This window comes from Thalassophryne amazonica, chromosome 14 (assembly GCF_902500255.1).
Source record: "Thalassophryne amazonica chromosome 14, fThaAma1.1, whole genome shotgun sequence".
NCBI lineage: Eukaryota > Metazoa > Chordata > Actinopteri > Batrachoidiformes > Batrachoididae > Thalassophryne > Thalassophryne amazonica.
This window is the reverse complement of record NC_047116.1, coordinates 49,985,720-50,003,631: the sequence shown is the minus strand read 5'-3', so window position 1 is coordinate 50,003,631 and position 17,912 is coordinate 49,985,720. Positions and strand designations below refer to the sequence as shown.

Sequence of the window (17,912 nt, the reverse complement as noted above, 5' to 3'; positions counted from 1 at the left end):
AACCAGGGACAGGGGTTGCATGCATGACATCTTTTTTTTTATATTTCATAAGAAATAATGTTTAATGCATTAGTTTCTGTTCAACAAAAGAAAGAAGAAGTTCTGCATTGACGTAAGGTGTATGTGTATGTGGATATAGGTCCACATACACCTTAACTAAAAATCTTACAAAGTGAAATTTTCCCTGCTGCACAAATTCAAACAACATGTTAACACACAATGTAGACTTTATTTATAGCCAAAGTTGTTTTGAAATAATAGTCACAACATAGATTTTTATTCACAATATCAGATCTTCTGCGAGTCAGCACCAGTTTACATAAACCAAGATGAATGCCTCTTTAAACAACAAAGAACTTCCCAGAAATGGATGGAACTACATTTAAAAGCTTCTAAATGACTAAATGGGTTAATTCAGGCTTACTTTGGGAGCGTTTGACTGTATTTAAGGACCTACCAGAAGAACAAGTGTCATTTTGATTTGAAGAGCAAGAAAAAAAAGGAAGAACTGAGTCAAGGTTTCCAGAGCGCAATTTTGGATCTACAAAAAGTCATGTTCCTTCTTAGGAGCCATCTTAAAACGATTAATGGTATGACAAGACAGTCTGTTGTACAAAATTATAGAAAACTGGGGACCATACAGACTTTACATCATTGAGGACGGACCCAAATTAACATTTTATTCTAAAAGTCCAGTAGAACCAAAGGATCACAGCGAAGGAATTAATGGAATTGGACGCATCAGATAGAAATTTTTCAGACAGTGTACCATCACCACAACAGAAAAAGGCTGTCAACAATGGACAATGCCATTACTTTAAACTCAAAATAAAAATGCCAAACTAACATTTAAAGCTGATCATATGAACCTAGACAAGCCTTTATGAATTCTGGTTTTTGGATTAATGGTTTCATCCATTGTGAAAAGCCTTTTACAAGTACGCCCTACAATTTCTGGAATCTTCAGAGGCACAGATTCTGTGTTAAAATGTTAACTGTCTGAAAATTAGACTCGTTTTTCTCATTGAACAGCATAGATGATTCCATCCACTATTACTAATATCTATGATTTTTAAATACCTACAGTATATATGGAGTTAAAGTAGACATTCAAACTGACTGAACACACCGATTTGATTAATTAGAATATGGGGAAAATTGAATAAGAACAGTTTAAGCCAAAGTGTAGTGTATTTAGGTAAACTGTACCTTTAATGTTAAGGTGAAAGAATATTGAGTCATCAGCTGTATCACAGACATATTCCCCAGAATCTTCAACTCCACTATTAACAATCTTTAGTCGTCGATAAGGTCCTTCAACCTTGAGCTTGATGTTTTCACTCTCCTGTAGCTTCTGACCATCTTTGTACCAGTTGACAAGGCCATTTGGACGAGACAGTTCACAGCTCAGAATGATTTCCTCAGGCACATGACGGTCAAGGTGTACATCCTCTTTTGGGTAGATGATCATCACTGGAGGTTCTACACATAATGGATATACAACATTAAAAATACGTTCACAGTGCATTTTTTAAAAATACATTTTAATGAATTTCTGGTTTCATTTTTTGAAACTGAGATTGAGTACACACGAGTCATTATCTATAAGACGCGTTGTTACCTCGTACAATAAGCTTGAACATTAAAGAGTTGTCCCCAGCACGACATGTGTACGTGCCTGTGTCTGATAGCTGAGCTGAATGAACTGTCAGAGCTCTTTTGGTGCCGTCTGCTTGCATGACAACATTGTTGCTCGGTTGCACTTCAGATCCATCTTTGTACCACTGGACAACGGCATCAGGTCTAGATACATTGCATGACAGGACGAAGGGCTCATGTTCCACAACACCCTTGAAAAGATCCTCCTCTGGGATGTTAGTGAATGTTACTGGTGGCGCTGTAAAAACAGGAGATTAAAATAGAAATAAGGTGTTACTCAAGTAATGTCAAATTTATGTTAAGTCACACTAGGCATGCTGACCACTTTTAACACTGATAATATAGCTACAATTCAATCAACTGTGGCTCTTTTGAAGTGAGTCTGAAATGTTAATTCAAGCATTGCAGTGACATCTTATAATCACTGATTGTTATTTGAAAAAACATCACGTCACATGCCTTGTAGATTTCAAGAAAAATTGTATGAATACTTGATGAAACTGGGGCATTTAGAAGAAGCTACTTTAAGATTAATGTTACAGTGTTTGTGGTTTGCACACAAAGTGACTGTTTCCTTCTTGTTAGAGGTTATGGAAGTCTATAACCACAAAGCAGTGACAAATGTTGTCAAGAAAAAGCTTTGTATGTCACCTTTCACCTCCACTTTGAAATCGATGACATCTGACCCATTGCCAGTTTTACAACTGTACACCCCAGAGCATGAAGATGTGGCTGACTGGATAACCAGGGTCTTCTTATTGCCCTCTGAGAGGACGTCTACTCCACATTGTGGGATTAATTTGACTCCATCCTTATACCAGCAGGTCTGACTTGTGGGGTCTGAGATCTCACACTGCAGTTTGATAGGGTTTCCTGCTTCAACAGACTTGATCCTCTCAGTGTCTGGAACATCTGAGAATCAAAGCGGAGCTATGGGAATGTGACTGCACATATGGAAGGCGTCACATTTTCAATGCAAATATTAATTTGTTGTAATTACAGACCTGGACAGGAGTTACAGGAGTTACAGACCTGAAGACTGTCATCACTAGTTAACGGTAGTTATGGAATGGCAACATACAGGCTTGGATGTCATGATGCCATCAACCAGCTATTGAAACTGAGAGCTAGACATAATCTAATTCCATCTTTTGTTTCTTGGTTAGGGTGGTATCTCACTGGGCTGCACTAGAGTGAGAATAGCATTTGCAAGGGAAGTTGTGAAATTTTGTGAAAAGTGCAAGAGTTTGCATTCTCTTCATATGAGTAACAGGGTATTGTTCTCGGTCTCATTGTTTGAACATGTAAAAAAAACTGTGTGATGCATTTTCTCTCTAAATAGTCACAGAGTTGTCACAGGCATCTCAAACCCTTTTGAATTTAGTTTCTGTGAGTCAGAAAGTGCGCAACATGTGAACCTGTGATGGGTTGACATCACACTCTTCTTTGCAGATGATCGGAAAGGAACAGTGCTTCTGGAAGCGGTGTGATCATGGCTGAGGAAGTCCCACCAGCAACCCCGCATGCATGCTGGGTTGTAGCTTGCCTGGCATCAGTACTGCCTGGCATGCATGCAGGGCTCACGCAGGGCCAGTGATCAGGAGGAGTCCTATCCGGCGGTGGACGTAGGAGCTCAATACAAGTTTTTTTCTTCATTTTATATCTTTATCTTTTTGAAAGACCACAATGGGAATATGTTTAATGCTGCTGGCCGAGCTAGACGAGTCCTGTCCGATGGTGGAGGACAACACATGGAATCTGGATTTATTCTTTTCATTTAATTTTTTGGGATGCTGGCTCACAAGGATTCTTAACTAGCTAGCTGCAGTTTCAGTCAACCATGGCTGTTAGTCCACTTTTGAAGTGAGCCAAAAATGTTAAGACAAACAATGTAGTTATGTTTTATGAATACTGTGTAATTTGGAAGAAAAAACGCATCAAGTCACATGCCATTTAGATTTCAATGAGATTGTTTGAATGTTTGATGAAACTGGGGTGTTCAGAAGGACCTCCACTAAGATGAATGTTACAGTGGTCAAACTTTGTACAGAAAGTGACTGTTCCCTTCTTGTTAGGGGTTATGGAAGTCTATAATCACAAAGCAGTGACAAAGGTTGCCAAGAAAAAGCTTTGTATGTCACCTTTCACCTCCACATAGAAATCGCTGACATCTGACCCATCATCAGTTCTACAAGTGTACACTCCAGAGCATGAAGATGCGGCCGACTGGATAACCAGGGTCTTCTTATTGCCCTCTGAGTGGACATCTACTCCACATTGTGGGATTAGTTTGACTCCATCCTTATACCAGCAGGTCTGACTTGTGGGGTCTGAGATCTCACACTGCAGTTTGATAGGGTTTCCTGCTTCAACAGACTTAATTCTCTCAGTGTCTGGAACATCTGAGAATCAAAGTGATACTATGGGCATGTGACCTCACATATGGAAGAATTTACATTTTCTATGCAAAGATCAACTTGTTGTTAGTTTATGACCAGTTTAAAGTTACTGAATGAAGCCCTTAGACTGCCATCATGACTGAACAGGGTTAGAAATTCCGAAATGTTAGTATGCAGGCTTAGAGGAACATGTGTCGCATTTCATGATGGCATCACAAATGAATAGATTAATTCTCTTTTTGTGATGCCACCATGAACTGGCATGAGATTGGGCAGATCAAATGGTATGAGTGATGTCAGGATAATGTGTCCCAAAATATTATACAGTGCAGTATTATGCACACATATTAGGTATGCATCACCCCCTGTCTCTTTTTGAGTCTGTTTGGGCAGTCTGCATTTCAGGAACCCTTTTATGATCCCTTTTGAGTCAGGTCTTATTTTTCATTTTGAATGTGTGCAAGCTTTCTGCAGATGTGTTCCAGCTGGGATTAAAATTTGTACACATGAAGACCCCCAGTTATAAGTGTGTGACAGTAAACTGTTAAGGACCTTTCACATTGGAAAGTGATAGGATCCTCCATAGATCTGGCTTCATAGCAAGCAGAGTTGCCAGTTTTGCAAATACCAACAATTTATGTAAACAAAATATGTTCCCCTTACAAAAAAGAAGTTTATCCAAGTTTAAACTTAAAATAAGCAAGTATACTTTCGGTTTGATTCTTATATACTCATCAGACATATACTTTACAGATTATACTTAAAGTACACTTTATTTATACTGACAAGTACCCCCCCCCCCCCCAAAAAAATAAATTAAATAAATAAATAAATAAAATCAAACTACTTTTGGTAGCATCATATCTTTGATAACTTCTGGTAGCATATAAATCAGTGGTTGCAAAGCAAGACTTCATGTTCGAGGGATAATGGAGGTGGGCTTTTTTGAGGATCCTTGGTTTAAATCTCAGTTGCACTGGAAAATCACAGAAGTCCCTTGGGTAAGCGTACTTTCATCAACTATAAAGTGAATCACAAGTATCAATACCCATCAGTTCACAAGCACAATTAAAAACTTAAAACAGTGAGCCAATTTTGTCCCAAGAGGTATCAAAATAGTACACTTACAAGTATATTATATCGTAGGAAGTGAACTTTAGGTTTACTTGTTTATTTAAGAAAATAAACTTTAAGTATACTTTATTTTATATCATTGTATGTATTTATTGTAAGGGTAGTAATAAACCTCATGTTGCTTCAGGGTAAAGGATTGAGACAACTTGGGGTTCAAACATGTGGCACTCTTTAGTCTGAAAGATCTTTCAGAATTTGTTTAGAACAACAATGACAGATACCACAGCAAATGCACTAGGTGTGTAATTTGTATGAACTCCTTATGGCCATGAAGAAGGCTTTAAGCCACAAAAAGTAATCTAATTATTTTAGTCACATTTCATTTCTCTTAGCCCCGTGACCCTCAATTGGACTAATCGGTTGAAGATGAGTGTGTGTGTGTGTGTGTGTTCATTTCTCTTAGCATTTAACTCTGTGGCTAAACTGTCATTAGCACTAGCCCAGATTAACACAGTTTAAGGATTTGTATGATCATCCAAATTATAGAAATTGCAAAACGCAGGTTAAATTAACACATACTGACCTTAATATTATGTAACTTTAAAAATAAAAGTACAGCTAAGCATCAATCAAAGGTAGTTAATAATTCTGACAAAACCCAAAATATTTAGATATTTAGATTGCAAAAGAGATGAAATCTTGCTCTAAGTTGTATCAATATCCATATGCAGTCATATTCACACAGATTAGACAAACTGATAAGAATTCCTGATGATCAAACGGCAGTTTTAGTCAACCTTGGCTGTAAGTCCAGTTTTGAAGTGAGCAGAAAATGTGAATTCAAGCAATGCAGTGAAGTTTTATAGTTGCTGTGTAATTTGGAAGAAAAAAAAAGTCACATGCCTTTTGGATTTCAATGAATATTGAACATTTGATGAAACTGGGGCGTTTAGTAGGAGCTAAGCTAAGATGAATGTTATCATGATCATATTTTGTACAGAAAGTGACTGCTTCCATCTTGTTAGAGGTTATGGAAGTCTATAACCACAAAGCAGTGACAAATGTTGCCAAGAAAAATCTTTGTATGTCACCTTTCACCTCCACATAGAAATCGTTACCACCTGACCCATCATCAGCTTTACAACTGCACACCCCAAAGCATGAAGATACGGCCGACTGGATATCCAGGGTCTTCTTATTGCCCTCTGAGAGGACGTCTACTCCACATTGTGGGATTAGTTTGACTTCATCCTTATACCAGCAGGTCTGACTTGTGGGGTCTGAGATCTCACACTGCAGTTTGACAGGGTTTCCTGCTTCAACAGACTTGATCCTCTCAGTGTCTGGAACATCTGAGAATCAAAGCGGAGCTATGGGAATGTGACTGCACATATGAAAGAATTCACATTTTCTAGGTAAAGATCTATTTGTTGTTCATTTCTGGTGAGTTTCGAGTTACAGATGAAAGCCTGGAGACCATCATCATAAGTGAACAGGGTTAGGAGTTATGAAATGTCAGCATGCAGGCTGAGAGCTCATAATACAATCAATTAAAAAGAGACTATTAAACTTTGCTATGCCAACCAGAAATAGGTCTGTTCTCTGTGCACGTGTTAGCTAACAGCTAATTATCTATTTCAAAAGTTGGGATTTGGTTATAATGAGTACTTAAATTTGCAAACTTTAAGAAATTCCAGCGGCTTTTGCACCAACGTTCCCTGTCACTGCTTTGTAACTTGAAGGCCATAGATCATCTTCCGCCCATACCAGTTGCCCATACCATTGTTCATGAGGACATCATTATTACTTTGTGATGTAATTTTGTAAAATTAATTTTTGAAGACATACAGGTGTATACATTTGTTGTTCTTGTCCATTCGACTGCTCCAGTATTGTTTGGGGTCACCACAGCAGATACAGCCAGATCCGCATCGGTATTTCGCACAAGTTTTATGCCGGATGCCCTTCCTGACGCAACTCCAGTTTTACCCAGAGAAACACACACAGCTGCAGGTGTTCCGAAGAGGTCACCCATCCAAGTACTAACCAGGTCCTGCACTGCTTAGCTTCTGAGATCTGACGGGATCAGGCTGAGACAGAGCAGACCGGCTGCATACAGGTGTATATATTTGCAAGTTTAAAAAGTGATATAATCACATTAAATAGGACTGTGAGCAAAATGTGAGATGTTATTATCCACTGAATTGTTGTTGAATTGATATTCAACTCTGTGTGAAATATAAATTATAGAATTGCTGAGAAAGTTGCTATTTGCTTTGCCAAAGAGTATGTCCTCTACATCAAACCCATTGTAAATTGTTCTTTACACTTCGAGACAAGTTTATGATTTTGTGTTTGTGTGCGAGCGTGTTTATTCAGCATGGTTTAACTGTGGAAACTCTGGTTTAGAACATCATGTAATTCCATGTTTTGTTTGTTACTGTTGTATGTGTGTTTCAATTTAGCCTTACAATGCTGAGCTGGTTTGCTTGTTTATGAAAATGTGGTTGTAAGTACTGATCTTCATGAATCAATTTACATCACAGACTCGAACTGATGCTGGGTTGCTCTGAATGGCTGTCTAATAAGGTCCAGCCAAGTCTGGTTATTTTGCCTCAAGTCTTTGGTCTGATTTTCACCAAATGTGTTCAGAGTACTCCTTGGGTGAGTGTTGTTAAAAATATTCAGTGAACCATTTCCAAGATGTCTCTGCAACCAATAAAACAATCATTTGTAATTAAATGGTATGAGTGATGTTAGGATAATGTGTCCGTAAGTATTATACATTGTGGTATTATGCACGTGTTTTGTGTATGCGTCACCCCTCTGTCTGTCTTTGAGTCTGTTTGAGCAGTCCACATTTTAGGTAGTGTATAACTGTTTTATGACAGGATTGTCTCGATATACAAATCTGCGGAAGGGTAGAGAAACATTTTTGCTGTTTTGAAGTTTCCATTGAGCACAGTGGCTCCATAATCTATAAATGGAAGAGTTTTTGATTCAGCAGGACTCTTCACAGAGCTGGCTGCCCGTCTAAACTCTGCGAAGGGGGAAGAAGGGCCTTAGTCAAGGAGGTGGCCGAGAACCCACTGGTCAAGAACCCAATGGTCAATGTCAGAGCTCCAGCATTCCTCTGTGGAGAGAGAAGAACTTTCCAGAAGGGCAACCATCTCTGCAGCAATCCACCAATCAGGACAGTATGGTAGAGTGGCCAGACGGAAGCCACTATCTTAGTAAAAGGCACATGGCAGCCTGCCTGGATTTTGCCAAACAGCACATGAAGGGCTCTCAGACCATGAGAAACAAAATTCTCTGATCTGATGAGACAAAGATTAAACTCTTTGGCGTATATGCCAGTCGTCATGTTTGGAGGAAACCCGGCACTATCCCTACATTGAAGCATGGTGGTGGCAGAATCATGCTGCGGGGATGTTTTTCAGAAATTATGGAAAGATTAATTCAGGAATGTACAGACATCCCAGATGAAACCCTGCTCCAGAGCACTCCTGACCACAGACTGGAGTGAGGGTTCATCTTTCACGAGAAAAATGACCTTAAGCACACAGTCAAGATATCAAAGGAGGGGCTTCAGGACAACTCTGTGAATGTCCTTGAGTGGCCCAGCCAGAGCCCAGACCTGAATTGGATTGAACATCTCTGGAGAGATCTGAAGATGGCTGTGCACAGAAGCTCCCCGTCCAACCTGGTGGACCCTGAGAGGCGCTGCAGAGAAGAATGGGCAAAACTGCCCAAAGATAGGTTCACCAAGCTTGTGGCATCATGTTCAAGAAGACTTGAGGCTGTAATTGCTGCCAAAGGTGAAGGTGCATCAACAAGTATTGAGCAAAGGGTGCAAATACTTAGGTACATGTGATTACTTAGGTTTTGTTGTTGTTGTTGTTTTTAATAAGTTTGCAAAAAAACCCAACAACCTTTTTCGTGTTCTCATTATGGTGTTGTGAGTCGAGGGAAAAAATTTTGAGGGAAAAATGCATTTACTCCATTTTAGAATAAGGCTGTAACACAACAAAATGTGGGAAAAGTGAAGTGCTGTGAATACTTTCTGGATGCACTGCAAATCTCAATCACACTGGAATATCACTGAAATCCCTTGCATAAGTGTACTTTCAACAACTAAATCTTCACAGGTTCTATTAAAAAGAAACAAAAAAACTTGTGTTTTCAGGTTTTGCTACTCTAACCTTAAACTGTACTTACAAGCATATTTTAAAGTGAGTGCTGAAATAGTGCACTCACAAGTATATTCCAGAGTATACTTAGAAAGTAAACTTTAGGTTTACTTAAGTTTATTTAATAAATCTTTAAATATACTTTATTTATTAATTTATTTATTTATTGTAAGGGTAGTAATAAACCCCATGATGCTACAGGGTAAAGGGCTGAGACAACTTGAGGTTCAAATATGTGACACTCTTCAGTCTCAAAGGTTTTTCAGAATTTGTTGAGAACAACAACAATGTTGAATAATAATTTATTATACATTCCTTATATATTAAATAATAACTTTCATTAACCTACGCTAGCACAATACTATTTTATTGCTTAGTCTATGAGGCTCTTTTCTTTGAGCCACATGATGTTGGTGTAAGTGATATCCTTGACGTTCACAAACAAATTCACATGTCAAAGGTTTCATCAGATATCTGAATTGACAGCAATTGCACCAGGTGTGTAATTTGTATCAACTACTTCTGACCATGAAAAAGGCTTTAAGTCACTAAAAGTATTCGCATTCTTTTAGCCACATAGAATATCTCTTAGCATTTGGCTATGTAGCTAAACATTAACACTAGCTCAGATTTACACAGTTTAAGGATTTGTACAATCACCTAAATTATGCAAACTACATGAAGCAAGTTAAATTAACACAAACTGACATGAATATTATGTAAACTTAAAAAGTACAGCCAAGCCTTTATCAAAGGTAGTTAGTAATTCTGACAAAACTGTATTTAAATCAGTGGGTCTGTAAAAAGTCAATACAAAAGGGATGAGATGTTGCTCAGAGTTGTATCAATATGTATATTAACTCATATTCTCACAGATTAGACATTCTGACAGGAATTCCTGATTATGTTGCTCCAGTTTTAATCAACCATGGCTGGGTCCACTTTTGGAGTGAGCAGAAAATGTTAATTCAAGCAATGCTGTGAAGTTTTATAAATACTGTGTAATTTGGAAGAAAACGGGAAAAACATTTAGTTACATGCCTTTTAGATCTCAATGAAGATTGTCTGAATGTTTGATGAAACTGGGGCATTTAGAAGGAGCTACTTTAAAATTAATGTTATAATCATGTTTTGTACAGAAAGTGACTGTTTCCTTCTTGTTAGAGGTTATGGAAGTCTATAACCACAAAGCAGTGACAACTGTTCCCAAGAAAAAAGCTTTGTATGTCACCTTTCACCTCCACATAGAAATCGTTGACATCTGACCCATCGTCAGTTCTACAACTGTACACCCCAGAGCATGAAGATGTGGCTGACTGGATAACCAGAGTCTTCTTATTCCCCTCTGAGTGGATGTCTACTCCACGTTGTGGGATTAGTTTGATTCCATCCTTATACCAGCAGGTCTGACTTGTGGGATCTGAGATCTCACACTGCAGTTTGACAGGGTTTCCTGCTTCAACAGACTTGATCCTCTCAGTGTCTGGAACATCTGAGAATCAAAGCAGTGCTATGGGAATGTGACTGTACATATTGAACAATTCACATTTTCTATTCAAAAATCAACTTGTTGTTAGTTTATGCCCAGTTTAGAGTTACTGAATGAAGCCCACAAACTGTCATCAAGACTGTAAAGGGTTAGCATTTATGAAACATCAATATGCAGGCTTAGAGGTCATAAAATCCATCAGCTATGGAAATTTTGGGTTAGAACATCATCTAATTCCATCTTTTGCTTTATTACTGTTTTATTTCTTTATTTCTTTATTTAAGGATCCCCATTAGTCTTTAGCAAAGTAGAGACTATTCTTCCTGGGGTCCATTCTCAAATAAAAATATTATAATTACATCAAAGTATTACAATTTATACAACTCACAAGCACCAACTGTACAATTCACAGAACTTACACAAGTAACAGTTATTTCTTCACAAAACAAACACCAACACTACATTCACTACATTAGGAGAACTGTCTTGTTGAGTATACATTTCTTAAGACTTGCTGTAAAAACTATATGATTTCGTATTAACCTCACATCCAGAGGCAACTGATTCCAATATAAGATTGATCGATATATAAATGTATTTTTTAGAGCATTAGTTTTTGGCAGCGGCAAAACAAAAATAGAACTAGTAGCTTGTCTTGTGTTAAACTCATGCCTGTTACCAGTGAGTTGAAGTTTAGAGAACAGTGTATTTCAATGTATTTATGTGTATTTCAATTTAACTACAGTGTCATGTTGGTTTGTTTGATAATGAATATATGGTTGTACATAAGCAGCCCTGCAATAGGGTATAGCCCGCCTCACACCCAATGACAACTGGGATAGGCTCCAGCCCCCACCCCCGTGACCCTTAAATGGAGTGAGGGGGTATAGAAAATGGATAGATGGATGGTTGTACAACCCCAGTTCCAATGAAGTTGGGACGTTGTATAAAATGTAAATAAAAACAGAATACAATGATTTGCAAATCCTCTTCAACCTATATTCAACTGAACACACCACAAAGACAAAATATTTAATGTTCAAACTGATACACTTTTTTTTATTTTTGTGCAAATATTTGCTAATGTTTCAAAAAAGTTGGGATGGGGCAACAAAACACTGGGAAAGTTGATGAATGCTCAAAGAACATCTAATTGGAAGTAGGTGAGTGTCATGATTGGGTATAAAAGGAGCATCCCCAAAAAGCTCAGCTGTTCACAAGCAAAGATGGGGCAAGGATCATCACTTTGTGAACAACTGCATGAAAAAATAGTCCAACAGTTTAAGAACAATGTTTCTCAATGTTCAAGTGCAAGGAATTTAGGGATTCCATCATCTACAGTCCATAATATAATCAGAAGATTCAGAGAATCTGAAGAACCTTCTCCTTAAGCGGCAAGGCCGAAAATCAACATTGAATGCCCATGAACTTTGATCCCTCAGGCAGCACTGCATTAAAAACCAACATCATTGTGTAAAGGATCTTACCGCATGGGCTCAGGAACACTTCAGAAAACCATTGTCAGTTAACACAGTTCATCGCTACATCTACAACTGCAAGTTAAAACTCTCCCATGCAAAGCGAAAACCATACATCAACAGCAAAAGTGTGCTGTGGTCTGATGAGACCACATTTCAAATTGTTTTTGGAAATCATGGACGTCCTGTCGTCCGGACAAAAGAGGAAAAAGACCATCCAGACTGTTACCAGCGCAAAGTTCAAAAGCCAGCATCTGTAATGGTATGGGGGGGTGTTAGTACCCATGGCATGGGCAACTTACACATCTGTGATGGCACCATCAGTGCTAAAAGGTACATCCAGATTTTGGAGTAACACATGCTGCCATCCAAGCAATGTCTTTTTCAGGGACGTCCCTGCTTATTTCAGCAAAACAATGCCAAGCCACATTCTACACATGTTACAACAGCATGGCTTTGTAGTAAAAGAGTGCGGGTACCAGACTGGCCTGCCTGTAGACCAAACATGTCGCCCATTGAAAATGTGTGGCACATTATGAAGAGCAAACTACGACAATGGAGACCCTGGACTGTTGAACAACTGAAGTTGTACATCAAGCAAGAATGGGAAAGAATTCCACCTACAAATCTTCATCAATTGGTGTCCTCAGTTCCCAAATGCTTATTGTGTGTTGTTAGAAGGAAAGGTGATGTAACACAGTGGTAAACATACCACTGTCCCAGCTTTTTTGAAATGTGTTGCAGGTATGCATTTCAAAAGCAAATATTTGCACAAAAACAATAAAGTTTATCAGTTTGAACATTAAATATCTTGTCTTTGTGGTGTATTCAATTGAATATAGGTTGAAGAGGATTTGCAAATCACTGTATTCTGTTTTATTTACATTTTACACAATGTCCCAACTTCATTGGAAATGGGGGCTGTAAGTAGAAAAACAAACAAAAGACAAATTAGTGACAACAGGGAAAATTGGGTAAAGAATCTCTCCAGCAGGGTTCTTACACAGACAGAAAAGGATGTGCTCGCTAAAGGACTAAATTTCTCAGTGACCCCTAAACATATACCGACAGTAGATTACATCACTGCAGTATAGTCAGCCATTAAACATAACAGTTTGTCAGAGTCAGAAGCTGGGGACCTCCGACTAAGAGTCACAGCAGTGCTGAACAGTGCTAAACCTCCTCCGTCCAACATCACAGGAGAAGAACGGAAAGCTTTGTCAGCACTGCAGAAGGACTAAAGCATCCTTATCCTGCCAACGGATAAAGGCAGATGCACGGTGGTCCTGAACACATCGGACTACGAGGCCAAGATCAACAACTTGCTCAGTGACTCCAATACATATGAACGTCTGAAGAGAGACCCCACAAGCGGCTATAAGAAGAAAATCATTAGCTACCTCCAAAACCTGGAGAAAGAGGGACTCATCGACAGGCAGGCATACTACAGACTGTACCCTGGGGATGCCACTCTATGCATCTATGGACTGCCCAAAATCCACAAACAGGACATGCCACTCAGGCCTATTGTATGTAGCACAGATTCCATCACGTACAATTTGGCCAAACACCTCAAGTATATTTTGGCTCCTCTAGTGGGTAACTCAGACCACCATGTGGAGAACACACAAGATTTTGTGAACAAGATCAAGGACCTGCAGCTGGAGGCAGATGAAACTATGGGGTCATTTGATGTGACATCATTGTTCTCCTGCATCCCCACCGCTGAGGCCGTCTCTGCTGTGTGGCAGAGACTGCTGGAGGATGTGTCTCTACTTGAAAGGACCAAACTCACACCAGACCACATCTGCCAACTCTTGGAGATCTGTCTTAACACCACGTATTTCCTGTTTAGGGGGAATTACTACAGGCAGATCCATGGTTGTGCGATGGGGTCTCCGGTATCCCCCATTGTGGCCAATCTGTACATGGAGCGAGTGGAGAAGACAGCCTTGACGTCTTTCACAGGCATCCCTCCCAGTCACTGGTTCAGATATGTCGATGACACATGGGTTAAAATCAAGCAACAGGAGGTTGAGGACTTTACAGAACACATCAACTCGGTGGACTCCAATATCAAGTTTACACGTGAGGATGCCAGAAACAACCATTTAGCCTTCTTGGACTGTGATGTTACGATTGGAGAGAACAGGCAGCTCCAGACAGGGGTTTACAGAAAACCCACGCACACTGACCAATATCTGTTCTTTGACTCAAACCACCCCCTTGAACACAAGCTTGGGGTGATCAGGACTCTTCAACACAGAACCCTACAGGTGCTCACAGCTGCAGAGGGAAGGGCTAAAGAACAACAACTTGTCCGGAAAGCCCTCACAGTATGTGGGTAACCACGATGATCCCTGGACAAAGTGCAGAAGTCCCAGAGAACAAAGAGACCAGATAGACAGGAGACAGAGACAAGAAGAAGAGGAGTGTCTCTCCCTTATTTAGCAGGAGTAGGGGAAAAACTACAGAGGATCTTCAGACAGCACAAAATCCCAGTTTACTTTAAACCAGTTAACACCTTGAGACAGACATTAGTTCACCCTAAGGACAGGATCCCTAGTTACAAACAAAGCAATGTAGTGTATTCTATCAGATGTCAGGAAAACTGTAAGGAACACTACATAGGTGAGACTAAGCAACATTTACACAAAAGGCTATACCAGCACTGCAGAGAGGGTGCCAGTGGACCTCAGTCTGCAGTTCATCTCCACCTTAAATACGCTAACCACACGCTTGAGGACAAGGACGTTAAAATCTTAGTCAGAGAGAAGAAATGGTTTGAGAGAGGGGTCAAGGAGGCATTCTATGTGAAACAGCTGAAACCCAGCCTTAACCAGGGAGGGGGTCTGAGACATGCTTTGTCCCCTGTTTACAATTGAGTACTCAGGTCAAAGCAGTTTCAGTCTTTTGTTCATGGTAATAAGTCATTCACGTCATCAGGAGAGTTGTCAAGGGAGCCGGCAGGAGAGGCGTCCATCCCATCATTAGGAGGGCCAGCTGCCCTGTCATTAGGAGGGTGCTAACTAGAGCACAATAGGTGCGAATTTGAGCTATTGTTTAGTCACTAGCCTATAGTAGTCTGCCTCTCGGTAGGAGGAGTCTGGTTAGGTTTAAAACTCCAGTTTTTGTGGCTTCTGTTTATTCTTCTCTACTAGAGTCAAGCCAGAAGTCAGACTACCAGAGCAAGAATTTTAACTGAGGAAGCTTCTGAGATTTGAAGCGAAACGTCCTTGCGTCAAGCAACCCAGTGCAGTCATAGATTCAAGCTTCTCTACTATGGAAACCACCTAGACAACTGAGAGCCTACACAGAAACAAGGTTATAAGTAGAGGTCTTCATTAATCAATTTTCTTGATTAATGAAGACTAATGAGACTCAAACTGAAGCTGGGTTGGCTCTGAATATCCATCTCATAAGGTCCAGCCAAGTCCTGTTATTTGGCCTCATGTCTTTGGTTTTTGTGTTTTATACCTGAGTGGACACAAGTGGAGCTGAGAAGCTCTACTGACAAATCAGAAGTGGCGTATGGTATTGTAGTTGCTTCTGTGTGTTTGTGTGCAAAATTATTGGAAACAGGAAAGCATATCACTAAATGTGTTTGGAATATTCCTTAGGTGAGTGTTGTCAGAAATGCTGCAGAAACACCACATTTTACAGGATATCTCCTCAACTAATTTGTCATCAAATGGTATGAGTGACATTAGGATAATGTGTCCCAAAATACTATACAATGCAGTGTTATGCAAACATGTTGGATAGCACTGCTTGCGTCACGTGGAGAGGGGCCTTGAAAATGTGTCCTAACCAAAGCTCATTGCCTCACTACCCAGTTGGCTTAGCTGCGGTCAGCGGGCATCTTCCTAAGCTGTCATACAGTATCAAAGAGAGAGAGGTCAACACCTGCCTCACAAGGTCTGAACAGACTCAAACTGGCAAGCTGGAACATCAGAACCAAGTTAGACACAGCCGACAGCAATTTCCCTGAATGATGCTCTGCACTAGTTACGATCTAACTCTCTCATCTGAACATCAACATTGCTGGTCTCAGCAAAGTTCGCTTTCCAGATCAAGGCAGCCACAAAGAACATGGTGCCAGCTGCACCCTTTACTGGTTAGGCAAGCCCCACTCTGAGCGATGCCTTTCAGGCTTACGTTTTATGATCAAGAACACCATAACCTCTTTATTCAAAAGTCTTCCAACAGGTCACTCAGGCTGTATCATCTCCATGCGCCTGCCACTACAAAACATACAGCATGTGACACTCTTCAGTGTGTATGCGCTGACTCTTCTGGTGGATCCTGCAGACAAGGACAGGTTTTTCACTGACCTTCATAAACTTTTATGGAACATCCCAGCACATGACAAGGTTATTATCTTTGGCAACTTCGGCACCAGAGTGGGCCATGATTCAGGAGCCTGGAAAGGTGTTCTTGAAAAACATGGCATTGGAAAGTGCAGTAACAATGGACAACCCCTACTAGAGTTCTGCTCAGAGATTCAGCTTACTATCATGAACACCATCTCTCAGTAGAAAAAATGAAAGCAACTTAAATTCATCCTTGGTCCAAACACTGGCACATCACAGACTGTCTTGGTGAGCCTGTGATACCTCAGAGACATCTTGCTCACCAGAGTGATACCCAGTGCAGAATGCCAGACTGACCACCATCTTGTGCATTGCAGACTCAACCTCTACTCCAGACCCAAGCTGGAAAGAGGTGGCAACCTCAGAAAGAAACTCCAAGTTGGTAACCTCAAGTCAGCAAAAGTGAGAGCTGACCTCTAAGCCAACCTCCAGACAAGACTGGAAGAACCTAGTTGCCAAAACTGACCCCTCTTCAGAGAAGCTTTGGGCTTGAATGAAAACTCTCATTTTGCAAATGTCTGAAGAAGTACTAGGGGTCTCCATAAAGAAGAATAGGGCCTGACATGAAAAAACAACCAGGAGATCCAACAATTGCTGGTGAAGAAGAGACCCGCCTACCAGGCTCACCATACACAACCATCCTGTCGATTAAAAAAGCAGCCTTCTGTCTTGCATGCAGCACCGTCTAATGCAAGCTCAGAGTCATCCAGAACAAGTGGTAGACAAACCTAGCAGAGAAAAAGCTTTGCAGCAACACTGACTACAGGGAATTTTACGATGCAGCAATTCAGGAGATCTCACAGTAACCAGTGAAAACAGAACTGAATGAGATTCCAACCCTTGAAGAGGCTGTCAGTTCCACAGAGCAACTAAAGAGTGGCAAGGCTGCAGTCGTTGACGAGATTCTACCAGAGATTTGGAAGTATAGGGGCTCAGCGTTACACTTCAAGCTTCATCAACAATTTATATGCTGCTGCAAACAAGGAAAACACACGATGCAGCCATCATCACCCTATACAAGAACAAAAGGGGAAAGTCAGACTGTTCCAACCACCGAACCATAACTTTATTTACCACTGCCTTTAAAACCCTCACAAGAGTTCTTCTGAACCATTGCTTAAGAACACCTTCCAGAGAGCCAGTGTGGCTTCAGAGCCAATAGAGGCACAATTGACATGGTCGTTGTCCTCTGGCAACTTCAAGATAATGGCAGGAACAGAACAAAGGGCTCTACATCACCTTTATTGACC

General features: G+C 40.2%; 1 protein-coding gene across 1 annotated transcript in view; it reads right to left on the bottom strand.

The window, feature by feature from the left end:
• The window catches only part of obsl1b (obscurin like cytoskeletal adaptor 1b), a 127,150-nt gene that overhangs the window by 46,133 nt on the left and 63,105 nt on the right, over positions 1-17,912 (bottom strand). Inside the window, exons 8-9 of the mRNA XM_034186650.1 lie at positions 1,622-1,897; positions 1,210-1,482 (exon numbers count right to left, since the gene is read on the bottom strand). Of these exons, the coding sequence (XP_034042541.1) occupies positions 1,210-1,482; positions 1,622-1,897 (549 nt within the window). The remainder of the gene's footprint in view (positions 1-1,209; positions 1,483-1,621; positions 1,898-17,912) is intronic.